The sequence below is a fragment of the Schistocerca americana genome, chromosome 2 (genome assembly GCF_021461395.2).
Source record: "Schistocerca americana isolate TAMUIC-IGC-003095 chromosome 2, iqSchAmer2.1, whole genome shotgun sequence".
NCBI lineage: Eukaryota > Metazoa > Arthropoda > Insecta > Orthoptera > Acrididae > Schistocerca > Schistocerca americana.
The window spans coordinates 526120023-526141949 of NC_060120.1; the positions used below are offsets into that span (position 1 = coordinate 526120023).

Below are 21927 nucleotides of genomic sequence, written 5' to 3' on the forward strand. Positions count from 1 at the left end.
AACGTAGTAGTCCGGTATCACGTACATAGTGTAAACTGTAGCGAGCACACTTGAAAAGCGCAGACACCAGTTTCTGTGACTAGTGCACTTTGTCCTCCCTTGATTATCCGTAGCAATTCTGATGCTCTACATAGCCATACTGCCGCGGACTCATTCTAAATCTGTTCATAATTGCTTTTTTACTATGCTGCGGATAATCTTCCATACACACAATTTTGTTTAGTACCCGCTCCACACCCTCCATGGACAACGTTTGTCCTGTGTTATGTTTCACTTGAGAAGGGAAGTGTCGGACGGGTTCCCTGTGCGACAAGGATTATGAACTACATGATCGACACCTGTTCCAATATTTTATCACTTGTTTATCACGTATCGTCATCATCGTACACCTCATGGAGATTGTTGACACAGTCGAACGCATACGACAACGCACATTCCATTGAATCATCTTGCCGAAATGCTAATATTTCATCTGCCACTTCTTTCTCACTCTCATAAATTCCTTGGGCTCCTTTCTGAAAATGTCGGCTTCGGGAACAGTTGTTGTGGATATAATCCAATGCTTGTTTATCGTTGATATTACTCTGGTAATATTTCGTCTGCCACTTCTCTCTCACTCTCAGAAATTCCTTGGGTTCCTTCTGAAAATGTCGCCTTCAGTAACTGTTGTTGTGGATATAATCCAATGTTTGTTTATCGTTGATATTACTCTGCTCTTTATCGACACGACTAGAACTGTAGCCCTATTGTGAGCTACTCGTCGGATAATCAGTTCAACTATGATCCGTAGCCTCATGCTGTGCTCATCATTGGATACCTGGAGTCCCGCCCCCTGTGGCCATTAGGAGATAGTATTGTTGTTCCATGATAGACAATATACGCGGCATCGAATGCCGTAAACATCATTAACATCAGTATTGGATCACTTTTGGTATTCTCGACTATGTTGCAGCTGGTGCAAGTGTGGGTTTCCTACAGGTATTATAAAATACAATTTCGGAATAGTTGTTCAGGACCAGTGGAATAAACAAGTAACGAGTGACCTTGTGCTGTTGTCATAAAATTCTCTATAAAATACGTGCGATTCACTCAATATAAATTTTTAAATTGTCGGTAATTAAGTGTCAGGATTGGCGCTGCATGGATAATTGATTATAAAATTACATCTCAACTGCCATCCAGTAGACGATATTCGCTACAATATGTGTGTTTTCTGGTCTCCGCAGCCATGGTCGCCGTGGCGCATGCGCGCTACGGCCCTCGGGAGTCGCGTTACCAGCCCACGGAGGACCGGGAGCAGCCGTCATCGGCAGAGAGGCGGCTCAGTCCCAGAACGGTCATGCGCCGCTTAGAAGACGACGGTGCCGGCTCCTCAGAGTCGCAGGAAATGTCGTCCACGGAGCTGCCGTGCCCAAAAGTTTGTCCACTTATCTACGCACCCGTGTGTGTCGAAGACATCAACCATGACTACTACTTGTTCGTGAATGAGTGTGAGGTGCGAAAGTGCGGCTGTGACGCAGGGTTCGGTAAGTTCTTGGCATTTAAGTGAAGTTGTTTTAAGTGTGTCATTGATGAAATATCGACGGACTGTGCGGTTACTTAGCGCTGGATTCTAATGTCAGAATGGAAAAATGATTAGCCAGGAATGGAACTTTCCTTATTTATGCCTGCGAAATGAATTAAGGAACCATTGTTCCTCGTACTTTACAGTGAAACGGCAGGGAGCTATCTTTCTTCGCTCAGTCCATGACTTCCCATCTTGCTGTTGTGCTTAGAATTCGTTTGGATTATTCGTCAGAACTGTCTCTGGTAGTTGCTACATCCACTTAATCTGCTTATTTTACAATACTTTATGAGCCCAGTAGATGTTTTCATGGTCTTGACCGACCATAACTTTGTGTACAAGTACATTTATGTAGGATTTGTTTTATATCTGCCAGGAAAGACGCCGTCAGTCTTAGGCTCAGTATTCTTGGAACATACTTTTCTTAATCGTTTAATTATCCTCTTATCGTTCTGATGTCCTTACCCGGTAGCTGAATGGTCAGCACAACAGAATGTCAATCATAAGTTCTCGGGTTCAATTCCCGGCTGTTTCGGAGATTTTCTAAGCTCAGGGACTGCGTGTTGTGTTCTCCCAATCATCATAATTTCATCCCCATCGACGTGCAAGTCACGGAAGTGGTGTCAAATCGAAAGACTTCCACCCGACGAACGGTCTACCCGACGGGAGACACTAGTCACACGACATTTAAATTTTACCGTTGTGATAAATGGGCGCATTAGCACGCCCTTTCCAAGATTCTGGGAGGCAGTGGCCCTGAATCGATTCGACGAGCGCCGGTGTGCGAGTCAGCCTGGTTGTAATTTTTAGGCGGTTTCTCACATCCGACCTTGTGAATACCGGCATGGTACACACTATCTACCTCATTGAGACTATTGACAAGTACTTAGAAAATGTTGGCACAGTAGCACACTTTTCACCTGGATACCACTAGGTGTAGACAGACGCATTACACCAATTCCCTCACAGGCGTTGGGGGGGGGGGGGGGGGGAGTGGCGACAGGGGACGAACGTCCCGCCGCCATCCTCTACCACTAATGTTGTTGTTTTCTTCCGTCCGGAGAGTGGTCGTGTGAGACTCTACACGCTACCCTATCCGGGTGCAAACCTCTTCGTTTCCGAATAACTACTAACACACACATCAATTTCACATCAACTGTAATTGCGACATAAAGTCACGCAGTATGAGTGGAGTCATAATGAAAATTGATATGAGTAATGCAAAACTGCTGAATTGGTGGCTGAATGAAATACCACTAATGAAAAAGCCACTGACTATTTGACTCGTTTCGGGAGATACAAATCATCAGAGAGTCTTGATCATCTAGCTACTCAGAGCATAAAGATATGCATAATGACAGATACAGCCTTATCATGTCTGCCATGACAGCTGTATCAGTTACAGCTTCTCTCTGTGCATCTGAATACCTAGACTATATGAGGATGGATAGCTCCCGAAACGAGTCCAATAAAGTTATTGGTTTTTTAACTACTGGAATTTCGTTCACTGATCAATTCAACAATTTTTCAGTACTCGTATTAATATCAGTTGAAACCTACCTGCTGTTCTCGTCTCTTGGTTCCCCTCACACTTCCCTCCAGTACTACGTTGTTGAACTCTTGATGTCCGAAAATGTGTCTTATCTACCGATCACTTCCTGTAGTGAAATTAATACCTCAAAATTATTTCTCCACATTTTATTTCAGTATTTAATCATGTAGTCTTCAGCATTCGTCTAGCATCACATTTCCCAAGCTTGTATTCCTTTTTCTACGATCTGCTTATCGGCCACGTTTCACTCCCGTACGAGGCTACAAGAAATACCTCCAGAAAACACTTCCTAATACTAAACTTTGTATTACATGTTAACAAATTTTTGTTAACAAATTTTTCTTCTTCAGAAACGCTGTTCTTGCTGTTGCCAATCCACATTTTATATCCTCTCTACTTTGGCCATTATCAGTTATTTTGCTGTCGATATAGAAGCGTTTTTAAGAAGGTCTGAAAGAAACAGACATTGGTGACGATCCTGCAGCAGTACCAAATTTATAAAATCAATTCGGAATTCAAGAATCTCTCTGACAACAGCTGAGTCTGGTATGGTGATATGACTTGTTACTGACACAGAATAATTATTACCAGATTGTGACACTAAACCATATTACGGACTTATCCCGAGCGCTTGCCTTTACCATTTCGGCAAATCGAGCACGCTTCCAGGGCCAACCAAAACTTCCATACGTCATATTGTGTACGACCCTGTCTCTCGCAATTTTAGTCATATTACCGCCACAGCGTGTCAAAGACACAAACGTATTCAACGTTAGTGTTAAGATCGCTATTTTGCCAGTCGAGGCTTTCAGTATCTTTTGGTTACGATGTCTGAAGGAACAGACACTGGTGGAGATCTTGCAGCTCTACTAAATTTACGAAATTTATTCCAAGCTGTGCAATCATTCTGACATTAGCTGCATTAGGTATGAATATATGGCACATGAGAATTTGTGCCGGAGTGGAATTCGAAACCTGATTTACCGCTTGTCGCGAGCGCCCTTCTCAGATAAGCCGAAGGGTCAATATTGTCTTGCGTATTCTTACATTTCTCCAGAAAAATAATGTTCCACGTGTTCGGCTTCTACCAGGTTTTCCATTATTCCATGAGTATTGTGCAACGATGACTTATTGAACTGATAGTCCGGCAACATTCAAATATGTCATTACTTGCATTCTTTCGATGAGAAGTTGTTATATTCTCCTTGAAGCTGGTGTGTACTTTCCGTGTCTCGTATATCCTGCACACCAGGTGCAATAGTTTCGTCATACATGTAGGTGCCTTGTCAAGTATATCGCAGGTTTTAGAAGAATCTCGCCTACTCCAGGAGCCTTCTTTCGGCTTGCACTTTCAAATCTTCCCGCAGTTTCATATCTCCTGTGTGATTTTCTTCTGCTTCCTTTCCCCTTTCTATAAATTCTTGTCATCTCCCTTGCATAGCCCGTGTACATATTCCTGCTACGTGTCATCTTTGCTTTCTTTGCTTAGTACTGACTTTTCATCTGAAATCTTAATACACTCCTGGAAATGGGAAAAAGAACACATTGACACCGGTGTGTCAAACCCACCATACTTGCTCCGGACACTGCGAGAGGGCTGTACAAGCAATGATCACACGCACGGCACAGCGGACACACCAGGAACCGCGGTGTTGGCCGTCGAATGGCGCTAGCTGCGCAGCATTTGTGCACCGCCGCCGTCAGTGTCAGCAGTCTTTAACACTGGTAGCATGCCGCGACAGCGTGGACGTGAACCGTATGTGCAGTTGACGGACTTTGAGCGAGGGCGTATAGTGGGCATGCGGGAGGCCGGGTGGACGTACCGCCGAATTGCTCAACACGTGGGGCGTGAGGTCTCCACAGTACATCGATGTTGTCGCCAGTGGTCGGCGGAAGGTGCACGTGCCCGTCGACCTGGGACCGGACCGCAGCGACGCACGGATGCACGCCAAGACCGTAGGATCCTACGCAGTGCCGTAGGGGACCGCATGGCCACTTCCCAGCAAATTAGGGACACTGTTGCTCCTGGGGTATCGGCGAGGACCATTCGCAACCGTCTCCATGAAGCTGGGCTACGGTCCCGCACACCGTTAGGCCGTCTTCCGCTCACGCCCCAACATCGTGCAGCCCGCCTCCAGTGGTGTCGCGACAGGCGTGAATGGGGGGACGAATGGAGACGTGTCGTCTTCAGCGATGAGAGTCGCTTCTGCCTTGGTGCCAAAGATGGTCGTATGCGTGTTTGGCGCCGTGCAGGTGAGCGCCACAATCAGGACTGCATATGACCGAGGCACACAGGGCCAACACCCGGCATCATGGTGTGGGGAGCGATCTCCTACACTGGCCGTACACCACTGGTGATCGTCGAGGGGACACTGAATAGTGCACGGTACATCCAAACCGTCATCGAACCCATCATTCTACCATTCCTAGACCGGCAAGGGAACTTGCTGTTCCAACAGGACAATGCACGTCCGCATGTATCCCGTGCCACCCAACGTGCTCTAGAAGGTGTAAGTCAACTGCCCTGGCCAGCAAGATCTCCGGATCTGTCCCCCATTGAGCATGTTTGGGACTGGATGAAGCGTCGTCTCACGCGGTCTGCACGTCCAGCACGAACGCTGGTCCAACTGAGACGCCAGGTGGAAATGGCATGGCAAGCCGTTCCACAGGACCACATCCAGCATCTCTACGATCGTCTCCATGGGAGAATAGCAGCCTGCATTGCTGCGAAAGGTGGATATACACTGTATTAGTGCCGACATTGTGCATGCTCTGTTGCCTGTGTCTATGTGCCTGTGGTTCTGTCAGCGTGATCATGTGATGTATCTGACCCCAGGAATGTGTCAATAAAGTTTCCCCTCCCTGGGACAATGAATTCACGGTGTTCTTATTTCAATTTCCAGCAGTGTATTTATACAGTTACTTCTTTCTTCTCCAAATGCAGTATTTATCCTTCCCCTAGATACACAGGCTTCTGTAGACTTATATTTGTCCTGTTGCCACTCCTGTTTGCCATTTTGCACTTCACATGAATCTCATTTTCATACAGTTGTATTTTTTTGTCATATTTTCTACCTTTTTATATTGTCTCCCTTCATCAGTTGAAGTCAATGTCTCCTGCACTATGCAAGGATACTTCCTAGTCTTTTCATAATCCTCTTCTACATGCGCTATGTCGTCACTCTAAGCTATTTCTCTAACACTAATAATGCCATAATCCAAAACTAATAAAGCTGATACCGGGATGATGCGGGATAAAGGGTTCTGAAAAGTAGTTTCTGGGAAGAGATATTTCAGCAAGCAATTGATGCTGGCACGAATGCCATGACTGGTAGTTGACGGATGCTGCGTTAGAGGTCCAGTGCCTGTGCCCGTGTTCGGCACAGCTGAATGAGTTTTTCATCTTAACGCGTTGAAGTCATTAACAATCAATAGCGTGCGAAAAGACTGTCCGTAATTAACAAAGTGAAATAGGCGTATAAGATAAAGGAAGTTCAGGATAAAGAGCCCAGACGAAAGAGAGGTCATTAGCGACGAAGGAGTAGATTGGATTGGACATTGCTGACGAAACGTACCGGCCTCTGCCTTATGGGATAAACCTTACTGCCATGAATCTTATTCATGCACCGTATCACTAATCAGCCGTGAATACCACGCAAAACTGATCTCGAGTTTGAAGATCAGTCGTGTTTACATAATGTTTGGAACCCAACGAAGTTCGAAATCAGAACTGTATAATGGAAAGCTACCTCAGTTATACAAAAACAGCTACCGAGGCAATTGTAATGCAATGCAGATTGGCAGAGTAGTGCGAATAGCTCAGGAAAACATTCACTTGGTAACTGTGTGTGCAGCAGTGTTGATTTTGACAAGAATGACCGCTAAGAATAAGTTAAAATTTGTAATTGTGTCTTCCAAATTCACTTGTAAATGTAACTGATAGTTTGATAAGAAAACATTTGTTCATTAGTACATCTGCTTCCTAGACGTTCAACAGCAGCACAGTAAATTTTGATCTCCTCAGAAATAACTCTGGAAAATAAAAATTCCTGCTGAACCATTGAAAGGTATTTTCCCTTAAACTTTGTAGAACTTATAATTTTGGGTTTACAAATGCCAGAAATATATATTAGATTCGTTGTAGGCAACCAAATATCAGCATTTGTGGAAGTTGTCCTAGAGACTGCATTAATGATCGTGATTTAGTTGTAAGAGCAATACGCTGCGTGACAGGAAGTATCCGGACACCTGGCTGAAAACGACGAGTTTGTGGTGCCTCCATCGGTAATACTGGAATTCAATATGGAGTTGGCACATTCTTAGCCTTGATGACAGCTTTCACTCTCGCAGGCTTACGTTCAATCAGGTGCTGTACGGTTTCCTGGGGAATGGCAGCCCATTATTCACGGAGTGCTGTACTGAGGAGAGATACCGATGTCGGTCGGTGAGACCAGGAACAAAGTCGGCGATCCAAAGCATCCCAAAGGTGATCTATAAGATTCAGCTCAGGACTCTGTGCAGGAGAGGCCATTACAGGGATGTTATTGTCGTGTAACCACTCCGCCACATGCCACGCATTATGAACAGGTGCTCGGTCGTGTTGTAAGATGCAATCGTCATCCCCGAATTTGTATTTAACAGTGGAAAGCAAGAAGGTGCTTAAAACTCCAATGTAGGCCTGTGCTGTGGTAGTGCCACGCAGAACAACGTGAAAAACACGACCACACCATAACACAACAGCCTGCGAATTTTACTGTTGGAACTACACACGCTGCCAGATGACGTTCACCATGCATTCGCCATACCCACAACCTCCCATCGGATAGCCACGTTGTGTACCGTGATTCGTCACTCCGCACAACGTTTTCCCATTGTTCAATCGTCCAATGTTTGCGTTCCTTACACCAAGCGAGGCGTCGTTTTGCATTTACCGGCATAATGTACAACTTATGAGCAGCCGCTCGACTATGAAATCCAAGTTTTCTTACCTCCCGCCTAACTGTCTTAGTATTAGCAGTGGATCTTAATGCAACTTGGAATTCCTGTGTGATGGTCTGGATAGATGTCTGCCTCTTACGCATTACGATCCTCTTCAACTGTCGGCAGTCTCTTTCAATTAACAGACGAGCTCGTCCTTTACCCTTCACGTTTCCACTTCACAATCACATTGGAAACAGAGCACCTAAGCATGTTTAGGAGTGTGGAAATTTCGCGTACAGACGAATGGCCCAAGTGACACCCAATCACCTGACCATGTTCGAAGTCCGTGAATTCCGCGGTGCGCCCCATTCCCTGTCTCACGATGTCTAAAGACTACCGAGGCCCCCCATATGGAGTACCTGGCAGCAGGTGGCAACACAACGCACCTAATATGAAAAATACGTATGTTTTCTTTTTTTTTGGGGGGGGGGGGGGGAATCCGGATACTTTTGATCACATAGTGTAGATTACGTAGTCGGATATCAATGTAACTTCATACAGGTGAACACTGTCGGCGTTAAATGCAAATGATTACGGTTGCAGTTCTCTGTGACCGGTATAGCGGCCTGAGCGCATTAGAGCTGTTCGTGTTCACTGTTGTTTCCTGGCTTGGTAAGGTATGTATAACGGGCTTGAAAAAAAAAATGTTCAAACACGTGTGAATTCCTAAGGGACCAAACTGCTGAGGTCATCTGTCCCTAGACTTACCCATGTCCGAGGGAGGTCTCTAACCTCCGGCAGAGGGAGGAGGGGGCGGTGAGGGGGGGTGGGGGGGGGGGGGTGCAGAAGCCCAATCCCTGACATGGCGTCTCAAACCTCGCTGCCACTTCGCGCGGCTAACGAGCTTCAGTAGTGCTGAATGTTCAGTGATTACTGTGAAGGACATGACATGTAGCTTATTCTAAGGAGACAGCATTTGCAACACCTGACGCACTTTCAGAGACATCGTTTTGACTCTCCATCTCGTCTCTTGGTCAATTCGTCCAATATCCAGACATGTGGGGCATTTGCATGTGACAGTGGCCCAATGTTACACTGCATGGGAACGTGGGGGCAGGCATATTCTTCGTCAAGGTTCCTGTCGTCATCGTCTGGCTACCAAAAGGGAGGATCAGTGTATTATGCACCTCGTAACCTCTTCAGAATCATCCCTGAACATGTCACTAAAATATCATCACGTACCCTCTTAATTCGTGAACTTTCATTTCAATTCCTCCTTCCCTTCTGGCTGGTACAGTTTCTTTTTTTTTTTTTTTTTTTTTTTTTTTTGAGGCACTGTGGCAGTGAATTTGGAAATGACTACAAAATATTTTTGAAGTTTTCCTTGATTTGTGAGATTTCTGTGAGGTTTTCGGGGTTGGAACCGGATGACATTGATGCCTTGACACGATTCTCCGGATGGCAACCGATCAGCCACCCTTAGGTTTTTGACACTTGGACATTGGTAGTGTACACCACTCAGTTTGCACTAATAACTGGCGAACAGTTTACAACTGCATGCGCGCCCTGTGTTGAGTTCAGCGCGCATTGAAATGTTGCTCCATGTGTGGAGCGCAAACGCAAGCGTAAAGGTAATGTTGCATGCAAGTCTTCTGGGGGAACGCGGGTCCACGGTGTTAAAATCCATATGTCAAGTCATTAAAATCGATTGTCGCTAGGCGTGTAGTAATGCATACAGTTTTTTTTCCTTTTTTCTGAGAATATTAAAATCATTGGGTCCAACGCCTGATCTAGTTGAGTCGCCAACACGTTTTACAAGAACTTCCACGTAACTTATTTCCACAGATTCCTTAATAACTGAAATCCAGTAGGCTGTCGTTGGGGTCGAGGTTTCCGTGGCGGAAGTGTGAGTAGAATGTCCTGTGGAGATACAATGCTCGGCTATGGCTGACTTACTGGGAAACTAAAGACGAGTCTGGGTGGAGCGTATGTTGATTATGATCGCCCACCTCAACCGTAACGCAACGCAGCATTAGTCTTCTCTAATGACCCCATAATTGGAGCGAATAGAAACTAGGACCACAAACTTTATGACATCGTCTCAGTTGTGAATAACGACCAATGGATTTATTTCTGAAAATTTATAATCCTCATATTAGATGACAGTATTATTCTCTAAATGCACTCATTTCTACTGCACATGGGCTTAATTGTCAACGAACCATATTTGTTCCGTCAGAGTCCACGATAACCTCAAAGACCTGAATGATAGTCTGTGTTACGTGCTCCTTGGAGAGCAATACAGATTGCAAAATTGGAGGAAATTGGTAGTTGAATCCCGAAAAGCAATGCAATTCTATTAAATTACCACAGTAAGGGTGGTCTGATTAGTCGTGGAGGGAGCAGGAAGACATCACGCCTCCAACATCACTGTCACTTGTGCAACTGTAGCAATATCAATGAATATTGGTTCCGAGTCTGGCGCCATATGGGCTAATACGTCATTTGGTGGAAACACTAAACACATGGAAGAAGTCACAGTGTGGACTTGGCGATGATTTAACGCCAACATACACGACCTCAGCCACATATTTTAGAGTAATATCAGTCTGGCAGTACTGTATTGGTCTATTGGAGACGTATCTCTAAGCGCCATAAAGACATCAGATGCTTTCTACAGGATTTTTATCAGTGTTCTCTAATGTCTGTGTGTTTCTTTTATTGAGGTTACTGCCGATTTGTACCATCGTCTGTGTGAACTAGCTTTGTATCTGAAATGATCGTGATGTCGGCAGTCCATGGAGAGCTTGAGGTAGCCAGATAGAGTGAATAAAATATTTCTTTCTACTGAGTTGTTATTACGTGCTAGCTAACGTCAAGCAGTCACAACCGGTTAGCACGCTCCTCTTTTTTTTCCTTTATTGAGATTTGATTCCCCCAGAAGAGGGCGGACTGGCAGCAGCTTAGTACACCGCGCTTCAGCCTACACAATTTTTAAAAAAAATTAAGATAGTAAATAATAAAAGCAGGCAATAAAGTCGGTGACTTAAATGGTAATACGGCGGGAAATTGTGGAACTTAAAACATAAAACAAAGGGTTGGCGATGCTAATAAAATACACAGGAAGCAGACAGGTAAAGTAATAGACAGACAATTAGGTTTCTGTTCGCAAGATATATAAAAATCACACCCACCGACAGCATGATTTCTGTTCGCAACACTTTGGAAAATACACACAACACTGAACGCACACTTGAACACTGCACTAAAAAGTTGGCACAAATATTACACACCACTGTCGAGGGCAGACGGGGGGAACCTGGACAGATGATGGGAAAGAAAAGGCGGAAGGAGAGGAAAAACGAAGTGAGGGGAAGGAGCCGACGGAGGACGACGACTCATAAGAAGGGGGGGGGGGGCGCAGACGCGAGAGGGAGTGGGGAAAGGCAGAGGAGGGTTTATACGCCCGTAGACGACTGACATATAAGTCTCGTGTATGTGCTTTCCCGAGATGAGTTCCTGTCATCGCCGAGCTTTATTAGACCTTAGACAGTGTAGCGGTGTTTTGTTGTGTAATGACATCAGAAGCACACCTTGAAAAAAGTGGTCTTGGAATATCTTGGTCGGATAAGCTTGAGCTTATAGGTAAGTACCCTTACAACAGAGACAGAGCCACCTGTCGGGGAACGCATAGGGCAGCTCCATATAACAATGTTTGCATTCCGCTGTATAAGGCTTCAGAATGTCATAGATACAATAATTTGTCACCAATGTCAGATTTGCTTCATGTTACCAATGTAGTGTTCTTTCTACGTACCACTGTGAATTGCCAATGATTACTTGTAGGACGTACCACCCTCGCCAGTGAGGTACGTCCATTCGTTTGGAAAAATCCCAATCAATGTGAAGAGCTACTTTTGTTATTACATACATTGCACTCCACACGATACCATAGGATTCTCAGTAGTTTGAACATGATAGCAAAGCGGTGCTACAAATGATTCTCCCAGTTTCCATGTCCAGTGTGAGTAAATGTTCCGACTCACTTCCCTGTAGACACGAAGGGAAGGAAACTTTTAATGAAATTAGCGGTTAGTTCCCCGAAAGAAGTAATTCAAGATGTTTATGTGAAAGGAATACATTTAGGAAATTAATGTTTTTCTGTGAGTTCCGCACACTATGCGGAAATGAATGTGTTACTAATGCGTGTGTAGAAATGTTACCGCCTTAATGTGGCATCTGTTACAGAACAGTAGGTAAGAGGTCAGTTGCGTTCGAGATCTGTACATAACAATATCCCTCAGATACTTCACTAACGTTACAGACAGGAAAATAGCATTTATTCCTCCCGATCTCTCTGAGTAAGTGGTGAACAATTGCCTAGAGAAGTGTGTGCATCATGGCGCTGACAGAATCTCTCAGTTTTTGTCACAGACTGAAATTCGCTACAGCTATGAAGCCGGAAGTTGCTAGTGATGCTGATGAACCATAGTGTCGGACAAACAAACTTTGAACGAGGCGAAAGCGATAGTAAATAGGAGACAATCGTCGTAAATCTAGTCAAGGCATATTTGTAGAGATAACGTATCTAGAGTTAAGACAGCATAGCTTACGTACTCCACAGGAAAACTCTACTTGCTAGACGTAATATCATGCTATATGCATGGACTGTATTAAAGAAGATTGTGATAGAACTACTGCCTGGCGGTGATGGCTAGGCTTAATGGCTTGCAGAGGATAATGACAATGAAAAGAGTAGGACAGGAACTGCAGAAAGAAGACATTCATGGCACTGCTGCAATTCTTTCACCACGGTCAGACCCATCGCAGCACGCGTGCCACAAGGATTGGTGCTGCGTCACACCCTACGCCCACGATAGTGCTCTCTTCACACGAAGCAGATGGCCGCAAGCCATGTTCAGTCGTCTTCAGGATGTCTGCAGTGCAGGAAGCACGAATGACTGAGAATAGTTTGAATATCGTGAGGATGAAGCAGTACTTCCTTTCTGTCTTGAAAATAGTCACATCTGAATATTAACGAGTCATTTTGATGTGCAGTGCAATGGTAACGGCTGGCCTTATGGTCGTCCCACACACCTCTCAAGTAGTTCCTTTGCGAGAGATTGTAAAAAGGGCATATTGACTCATGTGTCAGACGTGTGTGAATCGATACCCAGAACAATCAGAGCTTTTCTGCTTGCCAAAGGAACTTCTACACAGTACTGAGTGCACTGTATATGCACTATGCCATCTTTAGTACAAACAAGGTTCTTGCATGCAATTTACAATACAAAGAAATGGCTCTGAGCACTATGGGACTTAACAGCTGTGGTCATCAGTCCCCTAGAACTTAGAACTACTTAAACCTAACTAACCAACGGACATCACACACATCCATGCCCGAGGCAGGATTCGAACCTGCGACCGCAGCAGTTGCGCGGTTCCGGACTGCGCGCCTAGAACCGCGAGACCACCGCGGCCGGCACAATACAAAGAAGTTAATGTGCTAAAATCGAAAACAAATTTTAAGATGCAGTCACAGAACACAGTACCTTATAGTAGATCGTCACTCTCTAATAGTTCTTAGCATCTCTTAGGCCATAAATTTTTGCTGCAATAATATGTCGCAAAGGCAGTCATATAATGGGTGTAAACACATTTAAATTCTTATTGCTAAAGTGCATTATTAATATGAGTAACAAGACTATCAACAATCTTGATCATGCTGAGACTTATACATGATAAAATTTAATAGGTAATGATTAGAGCCTTATCTGTACAGCGCCTTAGCTCTTAGCTAGCTCAATAAATATGTAACCATACATAGCTGCTAAGGTTGAGTGACCGTGTCAGAATTATATTGGAACAAATAAGCCCTCGGTCACAAATATTAAGTCAAAATTGACCTGGTTTCGATGCTACTATGAGCGTCGTCTTCAGATTTAGACTAACTGTTCTAAAACATATTAGCTGTATAGTACATTAATAAAATTAAAGTTTGTAATGACTGGAAATTATGCAGTACTTACAAGTCACATATTAAAAAAGATCTGAGCCGGAAAGGCGACGTCATGAACAGTTGTGAGATGGCGAACCGCAAAGGGCTGCTCATACTGTGAACAAGGGTTGCAACATGACTGACCTAATGTGTTTTAGAACAGTTAGTCTAATTCTGAAGACGACGTTCATAGTAGCGTCGAGACCAGGTCAGTTTTCACTTTATATTTGTGACCGAGGGTTTATTTGTTCCAATATTTTCGTTAATCATTGAAAAGACTGTCCCTGCACAAAATGTTCTCGGTTTCCATTCCGCATCAGTTCCTATAAAACTCTCGAGCTCTCGATGATTACCTCCGCATTGTTGTCAGAAGTAAAACTACCGACTGCCGGGACAGCGTTTTTTCCTTTCTTTGTTGTGATTTCATTCCCCTACCCCATAGATGAAGCTGAGCTGGGGAGGACTGGCAGCAGCACAATCCGTCGCTCTTCAGCCGTGTGATAATAAACAATAATAACAATAATAATAATACCAATAAAAAGGTGACCACAATACATATGAAAGGCGATAAAGAGGAACATAAGAACCGAATACGTGGGGGCTAAAAACGCACGTACGCGGAGACCTTAATTGTGGGATAGTTAAAAAAAAGTCCACATAAAGTTAAAAAAAACACAGCTGGTGATTTGTATAGCAAATAAAAACTCTAAAGTCACACGCACAAGTTGAAGGTTGGCCACAGCATTAAAACATACCAGAAAGATTACACTTTAAAACAACTGTACGAGACGGAGCACACACGAAGAAAAGCAAAAACTGCGTGGAAGGACATGCCGAGGGAGGGGAGGCCTCGGGACTGCCACTATTTCCCGCTTTCGAACGATTACGGCCTCTGGCACCAGTCAGAGGGGTCGAAACGAGGGGTAGGCTGAAGGCGAGTTGGGCAGCTCATAGCAGCTCCGGCACGCTGCAGGACCGAGTGGCGTCAGGTGGCGCGATGGGCCGGCGCCACGTTTGAAACTGCTGCTCCCGCCTCCCTTAAGCATCCGCCGTTGCTTCCTTTCGACGTCCGAAGCCCGCCACCATGCCCTACTTAGTGTGTATCCCTGGTCTCTGTTGCAATTACTTTTGAATACATTATGGGAAAGGCAGTGATCCATGTATTATAAATATTTACTATTAAAAACAGTCTTGATCACGATTTATTTATCAAGGTGACCGGTTTCGACCACAACTGTGGTCATCTTCAGACCATTGAGCAGGAACCTCTTTCTGTTGGACAATCACTACTACCATTCTCCAACGGAAAGAGGTTCCTACTCAATGGTCTGAAGATGACCATAGTAGTGGTCAAAACCGGTCACCTTGATAAATAAATCGTGATCAAGACTGTTTTTAACAGTAAATATCTGTTGCAATTGTTGCTGTTCATTCTAATCTCGGCAGCCTCTTTTACAACTGATTCCCAGTATGTTGACGCGTGAGCCAAGAGTCTTGTGTTCTCAGACAGTACTTTGTGTCCGTTTTTGAGGCAATGCTCAGCTATGGCCGACTTGTCGAGCTCCCTGTGCTTAGTATGTCCCTCGTGCACGGTATAACGAACCGCTACTGTGCTGATTGTCAGGGCTAGGGGGGGGGGGGGGGAGTATAGATACTGCCTCACTCGCAAGGGACACTATACACACCGGAGACAAGGCAGGGGAATGAAATCACAAACAACAACAGCCCTGGCAGTCAGTAGTTTTACTACTGTCGACGATGGCGGAGCTAGCCATCGAAAGCTCCAGAATTATGTTTGAACTCATGTGGCTTGAAAACTGATACGATTTTATCTAGTCATGTCGCCGCGAAAGACTTCGAGGACACAAAACTGTTGTTGTTTTCCAGTAATTCTTCTCTGTATTTTAGAAGAATTTTCATACAGAACTTCAACTTTTTACTACATCAGAAAGAAACTGATTGTTCAAAAGTAGTTATTAAATCAGTTTGTAATCTCTGCGAATGGCTTGTTTGTTGGCATGTTACAATGTCGAGATAATCATACTTATATATAACGCAACCATCTTTTTTAAAGCAGATATAGAAGAGAACTATGATTTATCTAAAAAAAAACTTTCGTAATATAGGGAACATTCTGCGGATATTCTGTTTTCCCCGAGTTCTCAAAATACGACTATTTTCCCTTAGTGTTTTGCAGTTAATACTGATATTTTGTATTCCGCACTGGTAATACGTTACTCTCCTGTTGTCTCGACTGTAGTGTGTATGCTGTCCTTAGTAATTTCACGGATGTACGTCTACAGTAAAATCTTCAAAACTTTTGTGCATATAGAAATATGTAACTTTAACAAAAGCCTTTTTTTATGTTTATAGCTATATACACATTTTGAATTGTGAACGTGTTCTTTTACGATCTCTAAGACAAGCTGCGTGGTTTTTATGGGTGTTTGTACAGCCTGATGATACATCTGTTCTCTTGGTGATATCGCAAATTACGAAATCGAAGACCACGTTGTTCCCAGGAACAGCAAGGGATCTGTACAGTCCACTACAGCAGAAAGCCTCTTGCCTGCATATTTTTTATACTACAGAATAGTTCAAATGGATATGAGCACTGTGGGACTTAACAACTGAGGTCATCAGTCCCCTAGATCTTAGAATTACTTAAACCTAACTAACCTAAGGACACAAACATCCATGTACGAGGCAGGATTCTAACCTGCGACCGTAGCGGTCGCGCAGTTCCAGACTGAAGCACCTAGAACCGCTCGGCCGCAGCGGGCTGCTATACCACTGAAACGGGACAAATTCTACTGCTGGTACTCACTGACGAGTGCTCCGCTTTATCGACATGCAGTACATATTCAGGCCGAGTTTATTTTATAGAGGACTCTATCTACCTCGGAATCTAGACGGCTAAGCCACGATCCCCCTTTCCCTTTGGCATACAACGTACCACCGACGAGCTCAACTGTAGTCCCTGAATCATGTTACAACATTACAGCAGTACTGCAAAGGCTCGGACCTTTCATCCCTTTACATATCAGCATAGACATTTTCAAGAGAAAATTAATGTGAAGATTGGACACACAGACACATATGAACAGTCATCGGCCTACGCTTCGTCCATGAAAGTAAGGGGGCCGACCAATCATATAAAAATATAAAGAACTCGGTGCACTTCCGAGCTGTATACGTAGCACAAGTGTAAGTAATGAACCGCCTTTTGCACTAGCCTTCAAAATACAAGATACACAACAAGGCACACGTGCTAATATCCTACGCCGTTCAAACATTTTCGCTATGGAATAAACTTGACAATGTATTTACCGAGCTAGCAAATATGGACGACTAAATGCTCAAGAACAAGCTAGACACAGTTGTATTAATGGGGATGTGGTGAAAGGAATTCTGCATTTGTGACATGCTCTTGGGCATGTGGGGACCCACTTGTAGCTAATGAATTCCTAACTTTCTCTAAATTGCGCATCCGGAGCATGATCTGGTCACGTTGAAACAACAGCTATCCGTGCCGTTAAGGAAATGGAATAAGCGACATATATGTTATCAACAATAAATAATAACACCTTTAGAAAAGTTTTTCACTGTTACTAGCGTTATTAACACATCCTTCCTTTTATTTGTTACAGTTTACAAGTTTGTACCAAGGAAGATGTGTAAAGGATCCACGTCACTCTGTCCAATGCAACCGAAATCTTCCCGGCGTTTGATTCTAGAGGAAGACGCTGAAATAGAAGACTCGTCCTCCAGCGAGTAACGTCCGAGTGGCTGTCCTGACGACAAGGAATCTTCGTTAAGCAGAAAAATAATGATTGTGCTTAGAGGTACCAGGAAAATACGAGAGCAGAAGAATTTACCTCATGTACTCGCAACAAAACTACCTGAATAACCTCAACGACTTTTCTGTTTCATTGATTCGACCACGAAATACAATAAACCAAATCAGCTATTATTTTATGTAACATGTTATTTACATAAATTTTTCAGTCCTACTTTATCATTTTCCTTTTCTGTAATAAATTGGCTACAACCCAAAGGAAGTTTCATGTCCTCTGTTGTTACATTTTTGATTACACAATAAATTTATCTGCCAATAGCATCTGATACTGAAAAATAATAAATGCACATTAATAACGTCAACCACATTCGGCCCAATCAAGCTATACATTCAAATCGCTGATTTTCTATCATAATGACACATGGTTTCATTGACAACGTGCTGCCAAATTAAAAATAAACCTGTTGGTTATAAATAGAAGTTGTATTGCTTTTCCTTTGTAAACCTTAACTAATGGTAAAAGGACTGAGCGCACCTCTGAAGAACATATTATCTGCAGGTTGCGGTCTTCAAAACGCCATGGTGAAATGCGTTGACGCTTCGGTTGCGGAAAATACCTATATTACTTTACCAAAAACAGTTTAAATAATTTAGTAAAGATGAAACATAGATGTCGAATAATGTTTATCAGTGGATGAGATTTATATCTAAATGGCGTTAAATAACGCATGTCGAATCCAGGAGTATAGCCATTCTTGACAAAAGCAGTCTTTCTAGCGCTTTGTGGCGTTATTGCTTGGGCAACGTTTTACAGTGACTACAGTCACTATTTATGTTTGTATTTCTTCAATCAGTCTTAAAGACCTGCACTGTTAGCCTCCAGCGTGCTTTTCAATAACTTCTTTTTTCCCTGGTTACTATTTAAGTACCATATGATGGTATGCGGAATTAATGGCAGCTAAGGTGACATCACTGTGTGTGCGCAAGTTTGATGTTTCAGTTCATTACAAGCTAACTGTGAACGAAAATCTTACTACATAAATATTTTATCTTAAGCTATCAAACTAATAATAAAAACATCCAACTGTAAAATAAAATAGCTGTCATTATGTGGCTACGATTTTGAGTGACTATCAACTGGAGGTACAAAACGTTTGCATTCCAAATTAAAGTTAATGTACTCGTAGTACATGCATTTGATACCAACAAATGAATATGTGTTTCCAGAAATTATTTTGTCACACAAACTGATTAATGTTATAGAAGCTTTATTACGTAGTGTTGTGGTATAATCTCGTAAGACAGTCTCCGTTTAATTCCATATATTTATACAGCTTCATTAACACAGAAAAAAAAAAATGTGCGCCTGGAAAGACGAGTTGATTTTGATCCGATAACGGCATATGCCATCTATGGTATAGTAGTTGCACTGATAATCGTCTACGAACACATAGCGTAGTGGCATAACTACCAGAGCAGAGCCTAATGTGTCTACCCTTTAATACGAAATGCTTACAGTAAGAAGGTTCAGTGTCGTTCAAACGTGTGAAGCAAGCAGGCAACCACGCAACGGAGTCCGACTCGTGTCTCCTACAGCCAACTGAGTTAATTTGAAAGGGGTCCAACTGTGGCATTCCGAGTGACAGGATGGTACTTTCGGAGAATCGGCACACAGGTTGAACGTGCAGCTTCAGTCGTGTAACGGTGCTGGTATCAGTGGTCACGTGAACATTCTCAGACCTGGAGATGTGATTCTCGACGTCCACGCAGCACAGATGCCAAACTTTATCGTCGTATTGGGTAGCAATGTCAGATCGCAGAGTCACCACAGCACAGATAAGAGGACTTGTGAGCCCACATATCCGCATGGCTGTAACGGACTGTGCAGCCACGTCTCGATCCGTGAGTCAACAGATGGGGACGTTTGCAAGACAACAACCATCTGCACGAACAGTTCGTCGTCGTTTGCAGCAACTTGAACTATCAGCTCGGAGACCATGGCTGCGGTTACCCTTGACGCGGCATCAAAGACAGGAGCGCCTGTGATAGTGTACTCAACGACGAACTTGGGTGCACCAATAGCAAAACGTCATTTTTTCCGATTAATCCAAGTTCTGTTTACAGCATCATGATGTCGCATCCGTGTTAGGCGACATTGTGGTGAACGCACATAGGCAACGTTTATTCGTCATCGCCATACTGGTGCATCACCCGGCGTGATGGCATCGGGTGCCATCGGTTACTCGTCTCAGTCACCACTTGTTCGCACTGACGGCACTTTGAACACTGGATGTTAAATTTAAGATGTGTTACGATCCGTGGCTCTACCCTTCATTCGATCCCTGCAAAACCCTACATTTCAGCAGCATAAAGCACGATCGCATGATGCAGGTCCTGTACAGGCCTTTCTGGATGCAGAAAATGTTCGACTGCTGCCCTGGCCAGCACATTCTCCAGATCTCTCACCAATTGAAAACGTCTGGTCAATGGTGGCCGAGCAACTGGCTCGTCACAATATGCCAGTCACTACTCTTGATGAACTGTGGTATCGTGTTGAAGCTGAATCTGCAGCTGTACCTGTACACGCCATCCAAGCTCTGTTTGACTCAATGCCCAGTAGTATTAAGGCCGTTATTACGGCCAGAGGTGGCTGTTCTGGGTACTGATTTCTCAGGATCTATGCACCCAAATTATGTAAAAATGTAATTACGTGTCACTTATAGTACAATATATTTGTCCAATGAATACCCGTTTATTATCTGCATTTCTTCTTGATGTGGCAATTTTAATGGCCAGTAGTGTATAGTAGCCAACTACTTGCTATATTTTGTTATTATTCTGAAGCCAGAGCTGATATTACACCTTTCATCGATATATTTGCGTAACATGTATGATTTGTTGTTTGCTCGAAAGGAGGTGGACAGGCGCTCTGGCCCGGCTGACACATGTCTTTCGCCTAATGAGCTCTTCCGACTGAGCGTCCCAAGGGCGGCTTGCCAAATAAAAGCTTCTTTCCGTTCCCGCCCGCGTACGAGTATTGTGCGAAGAGCAGAAGGACTAATACCTCAAGGTATCATATAACCAACTCCCACGGATGCTACTCCCATGCCGATGTGACAGATCCTCTGTCGATCGTGGACGAACTAGAAACGAGCCACCGACAAGTTGAAGTTTTGAGCCCCTTAGCGAGACTCAGGCGAAGTAGCACACCTAAGTGTGTGTGCAGCAGGTCAATAAGCTTTAGCATTCCTCAAAATCCTGATGTTCATCCTACGAGGCCATGTGTGTGTGTGAGAGAGAGAGCTTAATTCCATATTCAAGTATTTTGTCGTGCAGCAGCAAGGACGTCTTGAGGAAAGACGACGAGATCGTCAGAAATGGAGCACAACCTCAGATTGGATAAAACTGGGAAAGGGAATAGTCGGCGTCCGTTTGAAAGGAAACATACCGCAATGCGGCTTAAGCGAGATACAAAAACCTTAAAAAATTTAAAGCACTTTAGTCAAACGGTATAGATATCTGTCCTCTCGAAAGAGAACAACATAGGCCGATGTGACAAATCTTGAATGCCACTAATTATAATGCTGTTTGTGACAAGTTTTCCTATAGGTGACAATCAGATGTTATCACGACCATATGTTTGTTTAATTTCTAACTTCACTTCTTTTTTATGCTTTGTGAGGTAATGGGATTCAAATTAACTTATTAGGGGAACAATTTTCTCATCATATTATCCTCAGAATGCAACGGCCTTGCCGCAGTGGATACACTGGTTCCCATAAGTTCACCGAAGTTAAGCGCTGTCGGGCGTAGTAGGCACTTGGATGGGTGACCATCCGGGCCACCATGTGCTGTTGCCATTTTTCGGGGTGCACTCTCTGTTTAGGCCACGTTGATAACCCTCAACGATTTTTGAGTTAGCAGTAAATGAGGAGCAGCCAGATCAGCACTCTCGCTACTTAAATCTTAGGGCTGCCTGTCCTCTGTTGGTACTGCTCAGCTGCGAGTCAAATTAATGAAGTATCTTCTTGTGATGGTTTCAGGTAAATTCTTTCACTACAGTGAACGTAAATGTGTCTAGGGGTTCTACATAT

At 43.8% G+C, this 21927-nt stretch overlaps 1 protein-coding gene and 1 pseudogene across 1 annotated transcript; both read left to right on the forward strand.

Annotated features, from left to right (window-relative positions):
• Nucleotides 1-1239: 1239 nt before the first annotated feature.
• LOC124591155 (greglin) lies at nucleotides 1240-17860 on the forward strand. Its single transcript, XM_047131712.1, has 2 exons — nucleotides 1240-1526; nucleotides 17685-17860. The coding sequence occupies exons 1-2, from the start codon at nucleotides 1340-1342 to the stop codon at nucleotides 17810-17812; spliced, it is 315 nt and encodes a 104-aa protein (XP_046987668.1). The 5' UTR covers nucleotides 1240-1339; the 3' UTR covers nucleotides 17813-17860.
• Nucleotides 17861-21575: 3715 nt separating this feature from the next.
• LOC124596665 lies at nucleotides 21576-21693 on the forward strand (annotated as a pseudogene).
• The last annotated feature ends 234 nt before the right edge of the window (nucleotides 21694-21927 follow it).